This window comes from Trichosurus vulpecula, chromosome 4 (genome assembly GCF_011100635.1).
Source record: "Trichosurus vulpecula isolate mTriVul1 chromosome 4, mTriVul1.pri, whole genome shotgun sequence".
NCBI classification, from domain to species: domain Eukaryota; kingdom Metazoa; phylum Chordata; class Mammalia; order Diprotodontia; family Phalangeridae; genus Trichosurus; species Trichosurus vulpecula.
This window is the reverse complement of record NC_050576.1, coordinates 61,279,765-61,299,951: the sequence shown is the minus strand read 5'-3', so window position 1 is coordinate 61,299,951 and position 20,187 is coordinate 61,279,765. Positions and strand designations below refer to the sequence as shown.

General features: G+C 37.1%; 1 protein-coding gene across 10 annotated transcripts in view; it reads right to left on the bottom strand.

Annotated features, from left to right (window-relative positions):
* Window positions 1-20,187, bottom strand: part of DCAF6 (DDB1 and CUL4 associated factor 6) — a 176,142-nt gene that overhangs the window by 58,651 nt on the left and 97,304 nt on the right. For 5 of the 10 annotated variants that reach the window (XM_036757204.1, XM_036757206.1, XM_036757205.1 and 2 more), the window contains 2 exons: window positions 18,976-19,146; window positions 9,455-9,514 (listed from right to left, as the gene is read on the bottom strand). The exons of 3 other annotated variants lie outside the window; for them this stretch is intronic. In XM_036757204.1, the coding sequence (XP_036613099.1) occupies window positions 9,455-9,514; window positions 18,976-19,146 (231 nt within the window). The remainder of the gene's footprint in view (window positions 1-9,454; window positions 9,515-18,975; window positions 19,147-20,187) is intronic. 2 more of the 10 variants (XM_036757209.1, XM_036757208.1) reach the window with 1 other exon arrangement.

The following is a 20,187-nucleotide window of genomic DNA, read 5'->3' as shown; positions in this document are numbered from 1 at the left end:
GTAAATCATTCTCAAGATTTTATAGAAGTGAAGACTAAGAAAGGTAAATGAAACATAACTAGATTTTGAATACTTCCCATTCTCAAAACTGAGACAAAGCTACTTTTCTTCAACCACTAAATTTTCCAGATGATTTCTGTCCAATGACATATTTTGATCCTCTTGAAGTTATCCTTCTCAATGAAGATTTTTAGTCATAACTACAACTACAGCAGCAATTTAAAATGCACTTTAAAATATGCAAAGCATTTTATATACATTATCTGATTTGATCCTTAACCCTTCTATTTATGTTCACGGTCTCATTCACTCCCACTTCCTTCTGGGAGTTTCCACTTTTGACTTCCATCTAAACTTATTATCAGATGGCTGGCTCCTTTTATGTCTACAGTTATGCTTAGATATTTCCCCTAGGTTAGAAAACAAAAACCCTTCCTTGACCATAGTATCCCCTAACACTACAGTCCTGCATCTCCCATTCCTTTCATAGCGACATCCCTATTGTTGTCTCCAATGTTTAACCATAACTCATTTCTCAAACTCATGTAATATGGTTTCCAACTCTTACCATTTGACAGAAATCACTCTCTCCATGCCACCAATGATCTCTTTATTGATAAATTCAATGGCACTTTCTTGGTCCTTGTTATTCTTGACCTCTCTGCAGTGCCTGACATCCCTTCTCCTCTAGGTTTTTGTGACACTACTGTCAAAGTTCTCTTCGTCTCTAACTAATCCTCCTTAGTTCTCCTTTGCACAACTGCCATCCACATACTCTCGCCTATGTGTGAGGCTTTCTTTTCTTTCTCTACACTCTGGCAGTGCTCTCATCAGCTTCCATTGGTTCAATTATCATCCCTATGTGAAAGACTCTCAAATCTCTATATCCAGCCCTAATATTTTAAAATTAAAATTAAAGTTTTTTGTCTCCATTTCTTTCTTGAGCTCTAGTGCTTTCTCTCCCCACCTACTGCTACATATATGCCCTCCAATATCAACAAGCATCTTAAACTCAACAGGTCCAAAACTGAAGTTATTACCTTAAGTCTACCCCTCTCCTAATTTCTCTACTTCTGTTAAAGTCACTATCATTCTTCCAATCACACAGGTTCTAAATCTTGGAGTCATCCTTTATACCTCTTCCTTACCCCACATATCTACTCTAAGTCTCACCATTTCTACCTTCATGACATCTCTCTCACAAGATCTTTCCACTTACACAGCCATCGCCCTAGTTCAGGCCCTCGTCAGCCTCTTTTCTGGATTACTGTAATAGCCTAACTGGTCTCCCTGTACAAGTCTCGCCTCTCTCCAATCCATCCAACCACACAACATCCCTCCCCCACCTCCATTCCCCATGTCTGCAAAGTGTCCTTTCCTCCCCTAGGCCCTGTGTGTAATCTCTCTCCTTTCGAGGCCTGGCTCATACGCCATCTTTAGGAGATCTTTCCTTATTCCTTGGCTTCCCTCTTCTCTACCAAAATGCATAAATCTTTCTTCTGTATATATCTTATTTACACACTTATAAACATGTTGTATCCCCTTAGTAGAATATAAGATCCTTCATGGCAGAAACCACCTCACTTTAGTATTTGTGATCCTGGTGCTTGGCATACTACATGGCATAGTAGGTACTTAATAAGTGACTGTTGATTGAGTGATCAATGTATCTCAAAGAAAGAAAAAATATTTTTAAAATGTGGCAAAAAAAATCAGAGATCACATTTTAAATCAAAAACATAAACCAATGACCAACATGCTTACTTTCTCATCTCTGAATACATACAAAAAAAATTATTAAAGTCAAGAGAATTTGGGAAATGAAAAAGATTTTTAAAATGTTAACACTGGTAAGAATCCAGAAGACTTTTCACATAGGGGAGAGGGAACCTTGTCAATGAGTCTTAAAGAATTAAGTATGAGGTAATTCTGAGAATGAAGAATTTAAAATCAAGTTTGATTTCAGGAATTTTTACCATTCTCAGAATATAAAAGATTATTGGGGGGAAAAGTCTAATTCTTCGAAATGTTTTATATACTTAAATTTTCCAAGCACATAAAAGATTTGTTGAATGAATAAGCAGGAATAAGAAATCATCAGTGTCCACTGCCACATTAACTCAGGACCACTGAACATTCACAATGGAATGGTAATTTAATAGCAATACAAAACACACTGATGCAATGTGGTCTTCATATTACTATTTGAAGTTTTAGGTTTTATGACTAAGTTTTTAATCTTAACTCAACACATACTTAACATATATTGGGCTAATTTTTTCAATATCTAAGTTATTCCTTAGTAGCTTAGAAATTAGAAAAAATGGATATACTGGTTTCTGTACAGTTAATAACCTGTCTTCTGTATGCATGGACTTCCTTATTAACTTCAAAAAAAATCTGTTCACGTCTAAGGAAATGTGATACCAAAACAGATAATTGACATTTATATTTTTTGTTATTATCAATGAGCATTCCATATATTTATTTAAAACTGGAATATTAAGTGACAATAGATGTATTGGTTGCCTATAAGAATTAGTTCCAAAATAAGCAAAAGGAAGGAAACAAGCATTTATTACACACCTATCATGTGCTAGACACTGTGATTAGCACTTTATAAATATTATCTCATTTGATTCTCAAAACAACTCTGGGAGGTGGGTGCTATTATCCTCATTTTACAGTTGAGGAAACCAAAGCAGACAAAGGTTAAGTAATTTGCCCAGGGTCATTCAGTTTGTGAATGTCTAAGGCTGGACCTGCACATAATCTTCCTGACTTTAGGCCCAACACTTTAGCCACTGTATCATCTAGCTGCAAGTTGCAAGTGCAGCATCATTATCTTCAACTTCCATTATTATTATTGTAATCAGAGGAGCAGCAGTAACAACAACAAAAATTATGAATATAAAACAACAAGTATGAACTACAGAAATTCACTTATAACCGAGAGCAACATCACTTTTTGATGGATACATTCAAATCTTTCAAAAAACTTTCATAGATAAAACTTTTTTCCCTTCTTCAATACTAAATAGTAAGTATGTTATTTGTTATTTTTTAGGGGATAAAAAAAGTGGAGAAGAAAATTATTTCTTGGGAGGATTACTTTGGAGATCTTCTAAAGAAACCTCGTAAAGGAAAGAAGAAAACAACCAGGGCACTCAAAACTGGGTCATCTGAAGATGAATCGCTGAACTTGTAATGCTTAACCCAAGAAAGTTCAAAAAAGCACTGCTGAGAGGGGCGTGATGGTCATCTTTAGACAGAAGACAGGCACTGGCTTTGGCGCTAGCAGCAATGTGAGAAGTCATTTGGAACAATCTTTCCATCTCACAGATGAGGAGACTGAAGCCCAGATAGATTATATGGTTTGCCTTGGTTCATACAACCAATGAGTGGTAGCACAAACACCAGAATCAGTTTTTACGCCAGCATTCTTTCTACTAGGTTACAAAGCATCTCCAAGGATAATGTGACATGATAGTAAATTCTGTGTGGCCCATAAGGGTATAATTTGGATCAATGGGTAAAAATCACCAGACAGCAGATTTTGCCTCAGTATAAAAATCAAGCTCCCTTTTAATGTGAGCCATACGAAACTGGAATAGGGATCATTCTGAAGTAAGCAGTTTTCCCATTTCCAAAGCTGTACAAGAAGAGACTGAAGACTGGCTCAGCTGGGGTGTTGTAAAAAGCATTCAAACATCCTGCAATGAGCTGCACTACCAACCCTCTAAAGTTGTTTTCAAATCTGTGATTCTAAGATTCTAATTTCTCCTGTCACTAAAGGGATACATGAAAATCAGACTGACTAGCCAAAATAGGCTGTACAGATGGGATAAAATACAAAAAGTATACACAAAAAAATTAATTTTTTTGAGTCACTTCAGTTTTCATGAGCTAGGATAACAAAAGAAGAATTGTGCGGTAGAATGGAAAGGGCATATAATCATATGATAGTGGTGAGGTTCAAAGGCTGCTGCTAACATTCACTAGTTATAGCTAGTGGCAGGTGGGTGAACCTCACCGCTATCATTATTGTCTGACTTTCATTTATCCCTTTAGTTACAGTAGAAACTAGAATCTTAGAATCAAAAGGTCAACATTCTATCTATTACACCAGGCTGTCTCTCCCATGTCTATCTCAAAACTTGTTTATGTTGGAAAGCAATTCAGGGCATGATGCAAATTATTCAGATGACAGATTCAGAAACTGTAGAGGTCCTCCAATTCAATTCTCTTATTTTTAAGATTAGGAAACTGAGGCCCAGGGATGATGAATGATTGTCCAAGGTCACAGATCTAAGTAAAAACAGCAGAGCCAGGATATAAGCCCAGTTCATTTGACTCTGCCAGCAATGTTCTTACCACTACACCAGAGTAATGGTTGTTGTGAACATTAGTACACTAATCTTCTCTATCCTTTTTCAGTTTGGTTTCTTAGAAAAGCATTTTGGTCAAGGAAAGTAAAGACCGTTGAGGCTAACAAGGTACTGTGGTTTTAAACGTTGTGAACTGCTTGGACTAAATTTAATTCACTTAACATTTTCAAGAGACATTTTTAAATCAGAATAAACAAGTGTGATAATTGCAATCAACAGCAATTCAGCTTGGGGATGGCTCATCAAAGTTCAGATATTTAGAATGATGTAAAACTACTTAATTGGTAATAACAAGATTTATGAAGTTTAATTTTCTTTCTTCTAACATATGTATCATTTTATAGTTGTTAGTAACATTGAAAAGAAATACATGAAATACTATTGCTATTTGACAATAAAATTGCCCAAAATTCAAGAAAATATATGCTATTTTGGTGGTTGGTAACTGAGACCAAGAAACCTGGCAAAATCTAAGAAACTGAAGTAACAGGAAACTTGGAAATGAGATACCAGGAATTGTTTGCGAAGGTTCTCATTTGACCTACATGTCAAAACGCAAATGAAACAGATAGTCCCATGAAATATATGCTCAAAGCAGTTAGTAGTTCAAACAAAACAGAACTCCTTTATATAATGATCTTGTATTTAATCCAATACCAAGTATTACTGATTCTCTGCTCACAGCATTTTGCATTTGTGGTCACTGTCATATTCTCTATCAATATCCCACTTCAGGCCCTTGTTATCTCTTAGTCCATCTATTGCACTGCCTTTCTAACTGGTCTCCCCCCCTCTTGTATAACCCCTATTCAATCATAGGATCATGATTTTAGAGCTGGGAGAAATCTTAGAAGTCTTCTAGTCCAACCCTATCATTCTGAAGATAAGAAAACAAGCTCAGAAGACCATTCTATACATGCTACCACCTTACTCTTCTTAATGGATAGCTCTGATTATGTCATTCCCAGCTCTACTTACTGAATCAACAAATATCTTGGCCTCTCTTTCATGGTCCTCTACAATCTGGCATCAGTCTACAACTCTGTACAATTCTACACTCAAAATCAAGCTAGATTGGCCCCCTTAACAAATATGTCCATGATTCTCTATACCTGTGTCTTCACTTATGTCATTCCTGAAGCCTGGAATGTCCCGCCATCCACCTTCTTCTGAAATCAGATGCTTGCTTCAAAGTCCAACTCAAATGCCTCCTCTTCCACAAGCCCTTGCCTGATTTCCTACAGCCAGAAATGATCATTTCTTCCTCTGTATACTCCGATAATTTTGTCTGTTCCTCTTACATGCTTGTCACGTACTATCTGGAATATTTGTTATTTATGCAAATGTTTTTAAACCTCCATGTCTAGGCTTCAATCTTGAAGACAAGAGACTATCTTTAGCACTTGCACATAGCTGATTCTCAATATGGTAGATTATATGGTTTTACCTATTTCTATATCCCCTCGCCCAGATTCTCAGAAGGACAGAACCTTTTATACAGCAGGTACTTAATAAATGTTTGCGGAATTGAATAGTCAGAAGTATACTTCCATCTCTAGGTTAAGCCCCTTGCCACCTCTCTATAAGTTAATGCTAGTGTTGGAAAGTGTGAGGATTCTTCAGAAAGTAGAACAAGGAAGAGAAGAAAATGAGACACCGAAGATTAATTCTATATCCTAATTTCAAGTAATTTTTTTGAACAAGGATTCTTACTCTTTCACACATACTGGTACCACTTGAAACAAGGCCAGAAAAACATTCTGTATGTTCTCATCTACTTAAACTTTGTAAACAAAAATCTCAATGGAGAAACAGAGGATAGATGTATACATACATATATTTTAAAAAAAAGTGTGTGTGCATATGTATGTATATATGTATGTATGCATATATCCTCTGTTGTGATAATCACACTTGGCTTCCTAAAGGTTGAGAAAGACCACTGCTCCTGTCATCATCTTCCTATTTCCCTTGTAGCTATTTCTGGAGGTGATTTATGCAAATTAATAATACAACAGTATATTTTTGTCATAATGAGGATGAATCCCCAATCAACAGGAAACATCCTCCCTGAACCTAAAGACTGAAATGAAAAACTACAATCAGAAACGCTACACAGAAGAGCTTTCATTTCAATAAGAGGAAACCTTCCTCTCTCCCCAACTATGTTTAATCATAAAACTCCCACTGTTTCTTTGAAAATATAATGCATTTATGCTCACAAGGTATTATTTTGGATACATGTAACTGGAAAAAATGGCAAGGAGGTCATTTAGCAAGAATAAGAGACAACAGCCTAGGGAGGAATATAGTGGTACCTCTAAGACACTGATAGAAAAACATCCTTCGAAACCTTGAACAGAGCTCCTTTGGAGGATTAATGGAGAAGCATGAATAAAAGTCATATACAAAGGGGAAAGTATGAATGTGTTGTCATCAGCATTGACAGAGGATGTTCATGGCAAACTTCATACTTTGTAGTAATTCATCACAGAAAAAAACTCAAGTGAAAATTTCATTTTCAAATTCAGTGCTCATCAATCAACCTACTTTTTCTCATAAATACCTAGAAGAACAAAACTGGCAAGTCCAGGTCTGAAGTTAAGACTTAAAGAAAACCTGACTATTGAAGAGTGAACAAAGATTCTGATCATTTAGCAGGGCCAGGCACAGAACAAGTGCTCAGGAGATGCTTACTGAATGTAGCCCCACTGTTCAGCTGAAAATGGTAAGGAAACCCCTAAAACAAAGGATGTCATCAAGGATGAACATCTATTCTTCAATTTTACAAAGACATTTTTAGTAAAGTAGCAACTGTACTGAAAATTACTTGGTAATAATGCTTACTTAGATTCGTTGGTTGCCTTAAGAGAAAGAAGAGACATTTATTGCTTACTCTAAGCTTATGTAAAACATGCACATACACAGATAATCCTACTTCACTCTGTACAATCAACACAAAACCTAAGTTTTGCACTTTATATGCACTTTATATGGACTATGATACCTTATTGACAAGCAGAGAATGTCATCAAAAGATAGTGAGATATAGCCAATGGCACGCACTGCACCAATAGTAAGGTTACCAGATTTCTAAGTAATTCATTGTATATCTGTACATGTGTATGTATGTATTCTGCTCCTGGTAATTTTGCTATGCCTCAGTTTCCATAACTACTATTCCTTTCCCAGCACTCTGATGATTAATAAGACAATGCTTATGAAGCCATTTTCTTAAAGAAAAAGATACTAAAAATTTCAAAAACATAAACTTAGAAAACCTATACTGTTATTATAGAAATATTAATAAGCTCTGGCAGTAATCTCTGGGTATTATAATACTAATATACACAGCAGCCTGGTAAATGAAGTACTATTAATATCCTGTATAGCTTTGGTAAAATTCATAATCTACAAATATATGAATCTGGCTTCAAACCACCTGGCAATATTGCTCATTGCTTCATACTGATATCTTTATTTGATTATAGTTTCAGCAAAAAAGCCCGATTAATCAGAAATCATTTTTGGACAATTTATTATAATATGCTATTTATGACTGTTACGATTTTTCTTGATACTCTTCAGTATTAACACATTACCAATAAATGTCCAAACACATAAAACAAATCTAATTTCTAATACCCAAAATTCATTAATCAAAATATGATTAATTCAGTTCTGAAGAGAAAAACTATAGCAACCAAAGGTCATCTCTGGCCTATGGCTAAAAATTGTTTTTATTTTTATTTGTTTTAAAATGAGTATATGAACATAGAATTCACAATTAGTTCTGTTTAATGACCTCTTAGACTCTAGGTATTTAAGAAGAAAAGCACTACAATAATGCCTTATATACTCAAATAGACGTGAATTTTCTAGATTTCTGGAGATTAAGAATATCTGAAGATCAATCCTTTTCATAAATTTTTACCACTTTTGGATAGAAATTCTTTAAAAGAATATAGTATGTTTCCGTGTTTCCTTAAGCAGAGAAACATAGCTTTGCATGACTCAAAGGACATCATTATAAACACCAATTATTCTCTGCTGTAATACTGTACCCTCCACCTTCCCCCACCACCCCAGCAAGCCTGTCCTTAAACTAAATGGCCCAAGACTCCTTTGCTTTTTACAGCTTTCTATCTCCTCCCTCTTTGCCAGTTGTCCCTTCTTTCTACTCTTTCTGCCTCTGTCTGTCTGTCTCCAGAAATCCATTCCTCTTAGGGCTTCAGATCTGTGGAAAACCAGAACCCTTCTTTCACATACAATTTTAAGTCAAGAGGCTCTGGTAACAGGCCTAATGTTGGATCTTTCTTTCTCCTTCTTAGACTGATGACATTTTCAGTAAAACCCTATGCCTTTTCCATTTCCTCTTGGATTCAAGTTGCCCATGTCCCAAAGGGTGCCGGAAGTCTGCATACTGAATAGGATTGTTTTGGGAGAGAAGGAAGGGGCTGGATTTCATCAGTTTAGGGAGTTCCTAATATGGAAAGTCCCTCCACTGATGCAGACTGGCAACTTGTTTATAGCTCATGGTCTGGGACACTGAGAGGTTAAGTGACTTGTCCCTGGCCACACAGTGAGGATGTGTCAGAAGCAAGGCCAGCCCTTTATCTCCTACATCGCACTCTCTCTGCTAGGTAGGGTATTACTCGAAGGAAAATCAAAGCTGTTATTATTACCGGGAACTAAAATTATAATACATGAAAAGCGTCCTGGGCAAAAGTCTAAATTCACCCTACAAAATATTTTAAACTGCCTCAAAAGACAAAGAGAAAGACTGTTAACTCTAGTTTTCACCTATGCCTATAAGGTTATGAGAAGATCACTTAAAAGTTGGCATCAGGGGCAGGGGAACAATTGGTTTTTACCCTCCCTCTGGAGAACATCATTTGTGCAGGAAAGAGAGACTCTTGCGCCCAATCCTATTTAATGTTATCTGGCTCTATGAAAACAGGCTGTGGCTATTAGTTATTACAAGAGATAATGAAAACAGAAAGAGCTTAGTTTATGCATTGCAATGAAACTATGGATGGGCATGGCGCATCTCCAGTTGCACGCACCCTGTTGCTCATCAAGGGACATGGATCCGAGCTGTTTGTTAACCACAGAAGAAGGAGAATCTGAAACAAAAATGAGATTTCAACTTAAAAATAAGCAGCAGAAAACTGCACAGCAATGTCATGATCATCTACAAGCTTAAAAACAAATGTATAAAGGCAGGGGAAGAGAGGTGAGCGCTGTGGGTATGTTTCCCAAGCAGTGAGTAAGCAGAGCCGTGTGGCCAGATACATTACTCCAGGCAAGCATTTAGTAACCTTGAATACGGATTGGGAACATAGAAAACTCTTCTTCTAGTTTCATGCATATACATACACTATCCCCCACACTTCTTCTGGATAAGAAAGAGGTGCTACATAGACAGATCTATAAATGGAAGCTCATGAAATGGCAGTGCACACGCCCGACCGGGTTCTTCTTTCGCCTGTCCTTGGATCCCCAAAAGCTGAAGGGCTCATTGTTTTTTGCTGGGGTGTTGTTTGTCAAATTTGAAGTGAACGACAATTTATCAAGAGCACTAGAATCAAATATTTCAGACAAAGTATCTACAGGAGAAATATTCAAGAAAGTAAACGATACCACAGAGCCATAACCAATCTTCCTAAAAGTCGTGTTCTTTACTCTACATTAAGAGGGCGCAAGGAGGAAGCAGCATAATGTAAAAGGGGCACTGGTCTGAGAATCAGAAGGCTAGAGTTTAGTCTTGGCTCTGCCATAAACTAAGTGGAAGACCTTAGGCAAGTCACTTAACCTGTCTAGACCTTAGCTTCCTTAGCTAAAAAAGTGAAGGAATTCCTCTGAAGCATTTCTGTGGTCTTATGATTCCAATTCTATTATAATATAATATAATATGACATTATATTATATTATATATATATATAAATAAAATATGAAACTGCGGACAGAATGGGCCCACTTATCTTTGCATGAAATGTAGAAATATTTTGGTTATACTTCTGCCCAGGGAGAGGTGCCTCCTGCTTTGTAGTCTTTTGTATCTCTACAGAGATTCTCCCCTCGTTTCCCTTATAATAGAGTCACAGGGGACACTGGGGGAAGAGAGAGAACATTCTTTCCCCCAACGTGCTCAGCATGGCACTCTACTGCCCACTGACTTGACATTTTTTACAACCATATTACAGCAGCTTGATTTTCTTTTGTTTCCACTTGAACACATTAGATATAATTTGCTTGCCTCTTTCAAATAGCTCCTTTGAGTCAGGCCAAGTTTCTTTTCTACCTGTTTAAAATCTGTTGTCTTCTAATTTCACCAGTTTTTTTTTCTTGTTCTAGTTTCATGTGTTTGACTGTAACTGGTCATTGAATAAGCGTTCTCTTTTCAACTATCCTTATTAATCTCCTCTAAAAATTATCCAGGTCTGATCCTCAGTTTTAACAAGCTATAAAGGAGAAGAGGGACTAACAGTTAATTCAAGTACCATCCTAGTCTATCAATGTTTATGTTTATGTTTATTTGTATGATTGCTTCAGAGTAGATATCTACTTCAGTACTATTCTTAGGGTATCAATTTTAAAGAAAGGACAATGATTTGGTCCCTAGAGATAATGAGTATAATGGTACCCCTTTTAAAATTAAGCAAAAAATGAAATTTGGCTAAGAAAGAAACAATTGCTGGGAAATACCGTGACAAAGTTCAAAGGACACAATGTAATCGTCATTAACTTTTCCTAAGCTACCAGCATTTGTTATAAGACAATTTCGAGATAATACGATATTATAGTTAAGAACAAAAAATAACTACTTAAAAATTCTCTTTTATTTGCTTGTGACTATTTTTCCCAAATATCAGAAGTCTAAATCTTATAGGAAGCATTACATTGTGTTTAGTATTCTACCAATCCCCATAAGATATAAGAATGAAACTAAATCAAATATTTAAAAAAAATCTGCCACCACCTCCATCGAACTAATCATTTACTATGCTAAAGAAAATGCCAAGAACTATTCTAGGACCTTAAGACACAAAGATAACATGCCTGTCTAAAAAATGCTGAAATGGTTATTTGATGCTTCTATTAAAAAACAAATCTATACCCTCTGGAATCCTAACCTTTAAGACAGCTCCTTCCTGGATCATTACTAGATATCTATTTTTAAAGTGAGGTAATAAGAGTGAGGCCAACTGCTCTTTCAGAGAGGATATTCTGGTACCAAAAACATTCTGAATGACATTTAAAAGATCATCATGCCAAATTCAAATATCAATGTCTATACTGCCATTCTTATATTTTTCCCTGGATTTCCAAAATACTTCTGGTTACTAACATGAGATTCAATACAGTAGCTGCAATTTAAAAATATTGTCATCTTCTTACTGCTGACAGTTGACCACATTTTCCTGAGAGATAAGGGCATGAAAAATATAAATATTGGACTACTGTTCTAAGGGCCAATTCACTGAAGTAAGAGGCAAATGTAATACTTCCTCTGCCTTTTATCCCAAGCTTATAAATCCCAATATAAATATGGAGTGGGTCTGGATTACATTATTTCTCAAGAGTCAATCATTTAGGGTACAGAAAAATAATCTTACTTTAAATAGGAGTATTTTCCACAGCTAATAGAGTAATTCTGCAACATTCTCTTTTTTATGAATTATCTTTTGGGAAACAACAAAAAAAAATTCAAATATCTAGTCTAATGATCAATTACCCTAAAAGACATATGACTAAGTAACTTACATCTAGGATTCTATTACTTTCTAAGGTAAAGATAAACTTCAAAACAAAAATTCACTTAATACTCACAGTCAATGACTATGCTAAGAGCTCTAAATTTTGATGGTATTTATTTCAACAACTTGTCACTTGGTCCTAAACAAACTACTTAACATTCTGGCATCACAGTTTCCACATCTGTGAAACAAAAAAGTCATTACTGTCCTGAATTCCAGAAGAGAAATATGTTATTCATCTGCATAATTATATAACAAAACATGTAATTCCCAAAAGCTATTGTGGAACTATGTGACATTTTATTCCTGGAACACTCATTTCACCTATCTGATGAACTTATCCCATCCAAAGCAGCTTATTAGAGCTACAGAAATGATCTGATAACATCCTATTTGATCTACTACACATTTTTTGATGGACTTTTTCCTTTTAATAAAAAATGTACACAGAGGAAAATTTTTACTTTGGCTTTATTAAATAAATGGCTGAGTAACAGATCACAAGGCACTAATAAGTGAACTGGACTGTGAATGATGCACATGGGGTTGCACCACATGTGAAGATGCAGAAGGCTAGAGGGTCAAGTATGTGGCCCACAACACTCCTGAGTGCATCCCAAACCAAATTAAAATGAACTAACGTAACAAATTTAAAAGTAATTGCAATATTGGACCTCCTTTTCCATTTGGCTAATTCTGCCTTTCAAGCCATTCTTCTCCTCATTGGCTTTTTGGAGCTCTTTTGCCATTTGAGTTAGTCTGTTTTTTAAGGTGTTGTTTTCTTCAGTGTATTTTTCAGTATTTTTTTGGGTCTCCTTTAGCAAGTCATTGACTTGTTTTTCATGGTTTTCTCGCATCCTTCTCATTTCTCTTCCCAATTTTTCCTCTACTTCTCTAACTTGCTTTTCCAAATCCTTTTTGAGCTCTTCCATGGCCTGGAAGTTCATGTTTTTCTTGGAGGCTTTTGGTGTAGGCTCTTGCACTTTATTGACTTCTTTAGGCTGTATGTTTTGGTCTTCTTTGTCAGCAAAGAAAGAATGCAAAGTCTGAGACTGAATCTCGGTGTGTTTTCGCTGCCTGGCCATATTCCCAGACAACTAACTTGACCTTTGAGTTTTTCAGTGGGGTATGACTGCTTGTAGACTACAGAGTTCTATGTTCCACGTTTGGGGGGGAGGTGCCAGCTCTGCCACACCAGCACTGCTCCTTCCCCAACCCCCAACCCGAACTGGGCTTAGATCTTCGGCAAGCTGTGCACCCCTGCTCTGATCTGCCACTTAATTCCTCCCACCAGGTGGGCCTGGAGCCGGAAGTAACAACAGCTGTAGTTGCCCCACCTCTGCTGCCCCCGGGGCTGGAAGCCGAACCACGAACTCCTTCCACTCCCCCGCAGCTTTTCCCACTAACCTTCTCCGCAGTCTTTGGTGTTTGTGGGTCAAGGGGTCTGGTAACTGCCGCAGCTCACTGATCCAGGGCGCTAGGGCCCCCTCCGCCCGGCTTCTGGTCTGGATGTTCCACGCCGCTCAGGCTGGGCTCTGCTCCACTCCGTTCCCAGCTCCCAGCTCCGTGTGGGATAGACCTTACCCAGAGACCATCCAGGCTGTCCTGGGCTGGAGCCCTGCTTCCCTCTGCTGTTCTGGGGGTTCTGCCGTTCTAGAATTGGTTCAGAGCCATTTTTTATAGGTTTTTGGAGGGGCTCGGTACGGAGCTCACTCCAGTCCCTGCTTACCAGCCACCATCTTGGCTCCACCAAGTAACTGCAATATTTAACAAAATAAATAAAAATACAATAAAACACAGGTAGCATTACATTTTAAAACTAAGTCAATATGCAGCATTATGTATGGATTGGTAGGTCCAGTTTTTATTGGAAGTTGACACCAATGCAATAAAGAACTTGCTTACACAGAATCATGTAAATGCTGAGTTTTTTCCAATATGGCTCAATTTTGAAAAGTGGTTTTCAAGAGTCACTCATGTTTTACAGCTTAGATGAGGTATAAAATCTTTTTGTTTTTAAAGAGTGACAAAACTGTTCCATATAGAGAAAAAAATCAGAACTCACCTGACCGCCCCCCACCCTCCCCAAGCTGACCCCATGCTCCTTTGAGGGGTCTGTGACAGTGGCTGGCCAGTACCAACAGACTCCCCAGAGTGTTGTCACTCTGAGCAGGAGCCAGAAATCTGTGACTTTATAGGCCTGAGAAGAAAAGAATCAAGCCTAAAATTAATCAAATGCTAAATGTCTTCTGCCTGTTGCTGTTTTTAGCACTCTTCACACAAACCTGCTCATTAAACTAGCTCCTTAGATACGCTGAATGCTACCAAGTTTACACCTCCTTGACGCAAGACATTGTGAGGTAATCAATGACTCATCCCAGAACTATACTACAGTATTCCATGTTTATATGCTTCTCTAATAACCTATTACCTAATTCATCCTTATAACATTCATATGAAACAGGAAAAAGACAAGCCCTCAGGCCTAATATTCTAATTTATAGATGGGAAAGCTCAAGCATGGAATAGGGAAACCACTTGCCCTGTTATAAGGCCAGGAATCATATCATAAGGCCAGGATTTATTATTCATTATAAGGTCAGAAATAGAAGTCAGTTAGTTTATATTCCCAGACAGTGATAAGACAAAGATCAATCTGTCTCTCAGACAATTAGAAAATCCTGAAAGACCACTGATGGTTCTTGTGTGTTACCCTAAAGGCCCAGGGGGAGAAAAAGTCTACTGTATTTGAATTTAATAAAAATATATTAGATTATATATTCTGACTGGTGACAAGAATTTCCTTAAGGGCTCCAAAAGCTATTTTAAAGACAATTTATGTTATTTAGAAAAGTACCTGAAACTGTGACACTGGTGTCAGTCAGTGCCTTGGAATGATTAGTTAAGTCGGCAACCTCTACAAATACCACAGTTAACTAAAGAGATGCTGCCTCTGGAGAGCCATTTTGATTTATGGTACTCCATATGGACTTTCAGCAACAAACAAGATAGAACGCTCTCATTCCTTATGCAGCTCCACTGAATATTTCAACTGTAATTATCATAGAGGTGGTTATGAGTTGAACACCACTCGTCTACAGTACTCAGAGGTTAGGTAACTTGCTCAAGGCAACATAGCTAGAATGTGTGGGGTGGGATTTGGACTCCAGGCTCCTGGCTTGTAGGCCAGCTCTGTATACTAGGCCCACACTGCATAAGAATGGAAAAGATGAACTATGACAGACTTAGTAAGGGCTCAAACAGCACTAAAGCCATTTCAGCATAGTTGAGTAGTTCCAGAAGACAACTTGATTTGGTCCCAAAGAATTTACTGCATGCTTACATAATTTAATTCTTGTTATGATCGTGTTACTGACTTTGTTTCTCCTTCAATGCCTAGTACGTACAGTGCTCTGTTCATTGAACTGAACTAGCAAACTGACATTTATTTAATCCTCATTTTCTCCTGGGGAGGCTGCCCAAAAGGACTAAGTAGCTAACAACTGATAAAGATAAATGAGCATGAGGCTAAGAGCTACAAGGAAAAACAATTTGTTTCATATAGGTCAAATAACTGATACATTTCGTGATTCTACAAAATTCTGATGATATTCAAACCGGTAAACTCAATGTGAAAACTTCTATGCCCCAAATGCTCTTCAAATGTCCATTACTACAAATGCAGTCATATACATAAATATACATTCTTACCTACTTAGGCAATGTTTTACACTCAACTTTGCTTTAATAACTGTTTTGTCCTCTTAAATTTTAGCATTTTCTTTCTAAATACAGTGGCATTTCAGAATTAGCTTTTTGTCATACTTCAAGATAGGAATAACTGTCATTTATATAATTTAACATTTGTAAAGCACTTTATAAATATTATCTCAACTTGATTCTCATTAACAACCCTGTGAGGTAGGTGCTGTTATGATCCTTGTTTTGCAAATGAGGAAACTGAGGCTGAGGAAGGTGTAATAGCTTGCCTCAGGTTGGTCACACAACCAGTAACTGTCTGAGGCAGGATCTGAACTCAAGTCTTCCCGTCTCTAAGTCCAGCACTCTATCCACTGCATCACCAAGTGCTCATGCATAAAATAGTTCATCTTCAAATCATTTTGCCCAAAACTGTTTACAAAGCTAAAAATCTTGGGGAAATATTTGCATTCAAGGTTGTCAAATTTTAACATTTACATTAATAGTTAACATTACCAATCTACAGAGAAACTTTTCTTTCTTGTGAGAAATTTTAAGGAAGAAAAATTTTTTCCTAAATAATTAAATTGCAGTAACACATTCAGAGAACTCTAACCCAAGTACTCTTTGCTAATAAAATTAAGCCAAAAATATAATACAGATTAAATATCAGCATGGTACCCCGACCCCATAACATATAATTCTGGTATTCTGATTGCTTTGAAAGTTTGGATGCTATAGGAATGATGCCTCATCTATGAGTGTAGGTGACTCTGGGTTAGTTCTGACAGGTCCTCTCAACCAGGAAGAGACTCAAGCAGAGACCCAGTAATAGGTCATGTTTTGTTACTAGAGCAGCATGGGAGCGAGTTAGCTACATGGTGACAAATTTCCCTTTTGGATATAGCAACTCAAGTCTGTCTACTGAGATACATGGAGCGATCTGCATGAGCAGAGGGAGTAACGCACTAATGATATTACAGATCTTAGAAAAACGGAAATATTTCTGTTGTTGCAGGAATCTATAAAACACATTTAGGAAGAGGAGGCAAATGAAGAGTAACACAATCCAAGTGGCTTTGGGACCTCCTAGCTGCAAAGTAATTTTGTCACAGTTCTCAGAGCAATTAATTTCTATTTTCATCATTGTTTATCTATTAACCAAAGCCTCGCAAACCCATTTGTGTCAGAAATTAGACATGTTCTCATTTGTAAAAGAAATGTGAAATTATTAAATGACATTAAGCGGCCAAATTATTTTGTTTTCATCAGAGAGGGTGACCCTAAAGTGTTCCCGTGACCACCTTAAAGTCTTCTCTGTGACATTAAAATCCCCAAAGAAAAAAACCACAAGTCAATTACATATCAAGATTTTATAGGTAATAGTATAAGAACATGGCTAAAGACTAAATACGTATTTCTTCTCTATATCAGAAACTTGTTACCTCCACAAAAGATCTTGAATTGAAACCTGATTATATAGAAAATAAATAATTAACAAATTCTGTAAAAACTGTATTTAAAATAAAATATTACAAATATTAACTAAAACTACAAATCCAATATACTATGTGATAGCCAATCATAATTCTCTAATTCTATAAGCAATTCTATAAGCACTTCAATCCAGCACTATGTAGTTCATATAAGAATATGCATTAACTTTCAAAGCAAGAGAGAGCTAGAAGCTGAGGTATAGCAGCTTTTTTGTTAGAGGCATTTTCTGTATACTGAGTTCACTCTGAAGCATAAGGACTTTTTGGGAGTAGAGGCCTACATTTATTGAACAATCATCACTCTCTCTTAGCCTCTAAGTGGGATGTTTCTGCGGTTTCTTCTTTCTCTTTACATTCTCTCCTTTGTATATCTCATGCCATGGCTTCACTTATGACTACCAAATCTATGCTTTTAGCCCCAATTTCTTCCCTAAGCCCAAATACTATATTTCCAGCTGCTGACTAGGTTTGTCCACTGGATGTTCCAATGGTATTATGAAAATGTCATATACGCAAAACTAAACTTCTGTCTTCTCTCCTAATTTTCCTATTCTTCTTGTTTCTACAATCACACATTTATTCAAAACCTTGGAGATACTTGTAGTCTCCCTTATCCCCCATATCTAATTAGCTGCTAAGTTTTACGGATTCTAGCTCCTTAATATCTTATATACTTGCCTCCTCTTCATCCATCCTCCCCCACCTTCCCCCAACAGGCTTTCATTATCTTTTTCCTAGACCGTCAAAATACCCTTTTTACTAATGTCCCTGACTTTAGCTTTGCCCTTCACTAATGTATTTTCTACAGAGCTGCCAAGATAATCTTCCCAATGACCAGAGATGAACATTTCACACCTGTGCTCAAAATACCTTTAGTAGTTCCCCATTCCCCATAAGGTATTAGCTTGGTATCCAAGGTTTTCCATAGTCTGGTTCCAGTCTATTGTCCCAGCCTCACTTCACTCTAGTCTCTTTCATTTACCTGATCTTTCAACCAAACCCTATTTCCAAGTTTTGCCTTGCATCTTCCCACCTTTGTGTTTCACAAAGGCTATATGTACATCATGCTCACAAGGAACTCCCTCAACATCTCTACCTGTTGAAATCCATCTCTTCCTTGAGGTCACTTCCAGAGTGAAGTCTTTGCTGATTCTCCCAGATGAGCATGATCTTACTCTCTTCAAATATTTTCCTTTCTAATTCTCTTGTATCATATTTATTTATGTACTTGCTTTACTCCACTGTGTTGTAAGAGAGGCCACCCTTGACAATGGGGACTGTTTTTTTCACCTTTGCATCCCCAGTACCTAATATAGTGCATTGTACATAGCAGGCACCAGAAGAATGCCAGTTGAATTTGGATAAAGTGAACAATTCCTCCCCAACTCCCATATATTAAAAATACAAGAATAATTTTTTTGGTATACATCTAGGGTACGCTATTGTAATGCACTTTCTATTTCACCATGTGATGATTAATACCACCACATGCAAGGAAGGGATAAGCAGCAATAGTGCATTAGCTCTCTCTTGTGTCAGGGAAACGTATAGGGAAGCATCTCCACAAACATCAGCAACATCCACAACCAGCTCTACAGGCTAAGCTGCTGAAGAACACTTGGCAGTGAGAACCTGGAGGAGGAGGGCCCTGCCAGGAGCCCTCAGAGGGGGGCTGCTCAGAAGTGGAAGGCTGTCCTGGTGCGGCCTCAGCCAGCTCCTGTTGCCTCTGCTGCTCAGCTCTCCTAAGCCGCAGTTGTTGAAGGCCCTTACGAAGCAGAGCTATCTCAGGCCCCCTTAAAAATTCTGACACAGACAGGGAAAAAAGGGTGTGAAAGAACATGGAAATAAGAGAGAGATCATAGCATCCAAAAACATCACAGAGAAGGAAAATAAAGAAACACATCTATTAGGAGAAAAAGCAAGCTGCTTATTTACATAAGAAAATATGGATTCCTCATGATGGAATTATGATAGCCCCCCTTTCACAGGCTTTACCCTTTATATATACGTATACTGGAATTTTCATATTGTAATCTTCATTGTTTTTAGAATGTTTATGTAATTAAATGAAATGGAAATAAAATAAAGACAATAATTCAATTTTAAAAATCCCTCCAGTTAGTCTTTCTGGTGAAAAATTTATTCACATCAGTACTATTTTACCTCACGTAAAAAACTGCAATAACTTCTTCACTGACTTGTAGATAATTCACTACTGTCTTATTGCCAAAACAGTCTTCAGCCCAACCTGTAGAGATCTTAAGGGGAATAAAGAGTGATTTCTCAATAATAATTCTAATCCTCTATTTTGCTGTTTCGTTAGTGACTTGACAAAAAGGAAACTCTCCCGTGAGATCTCACTGTAACTTCTAGATAAAGACCTTTCCTTCTAGTATTGTGGTAGGTCTGGATACTTGCTGACATCTAACATTTCATGCTTAGTAGCATTTTTTTCCCTTTTGGGTATATGTAATCATTTTATATGCAATACAGTAAAGAAAAATGTATCTAATAAATGAAATAAAGTATCATTTTTGCAATCAAAACATAAATATCCTGCACAGAAAAGAAGGGAAGTCTACTTAAGCAAAAACAGCATGGAACTGTTAAGACTACAAGGTAAATTTGGAACAACTCAAATAGACTATTGGCAAATACATTTGAAAACTACCCTGCAGGCCTGGGACCCCAACCTCTACTCCCAAAGGCAGAAATACCTATGAGCCTTATAGTCCTGAATTATCTGAGTGGAGGGCTCCCAAACGAACACTGGCAATCTGTAGCTCAGAAAATCAAGGGCTGAGTATAATGATCTTAAGAACCACACACTTATGGTTTTCATTA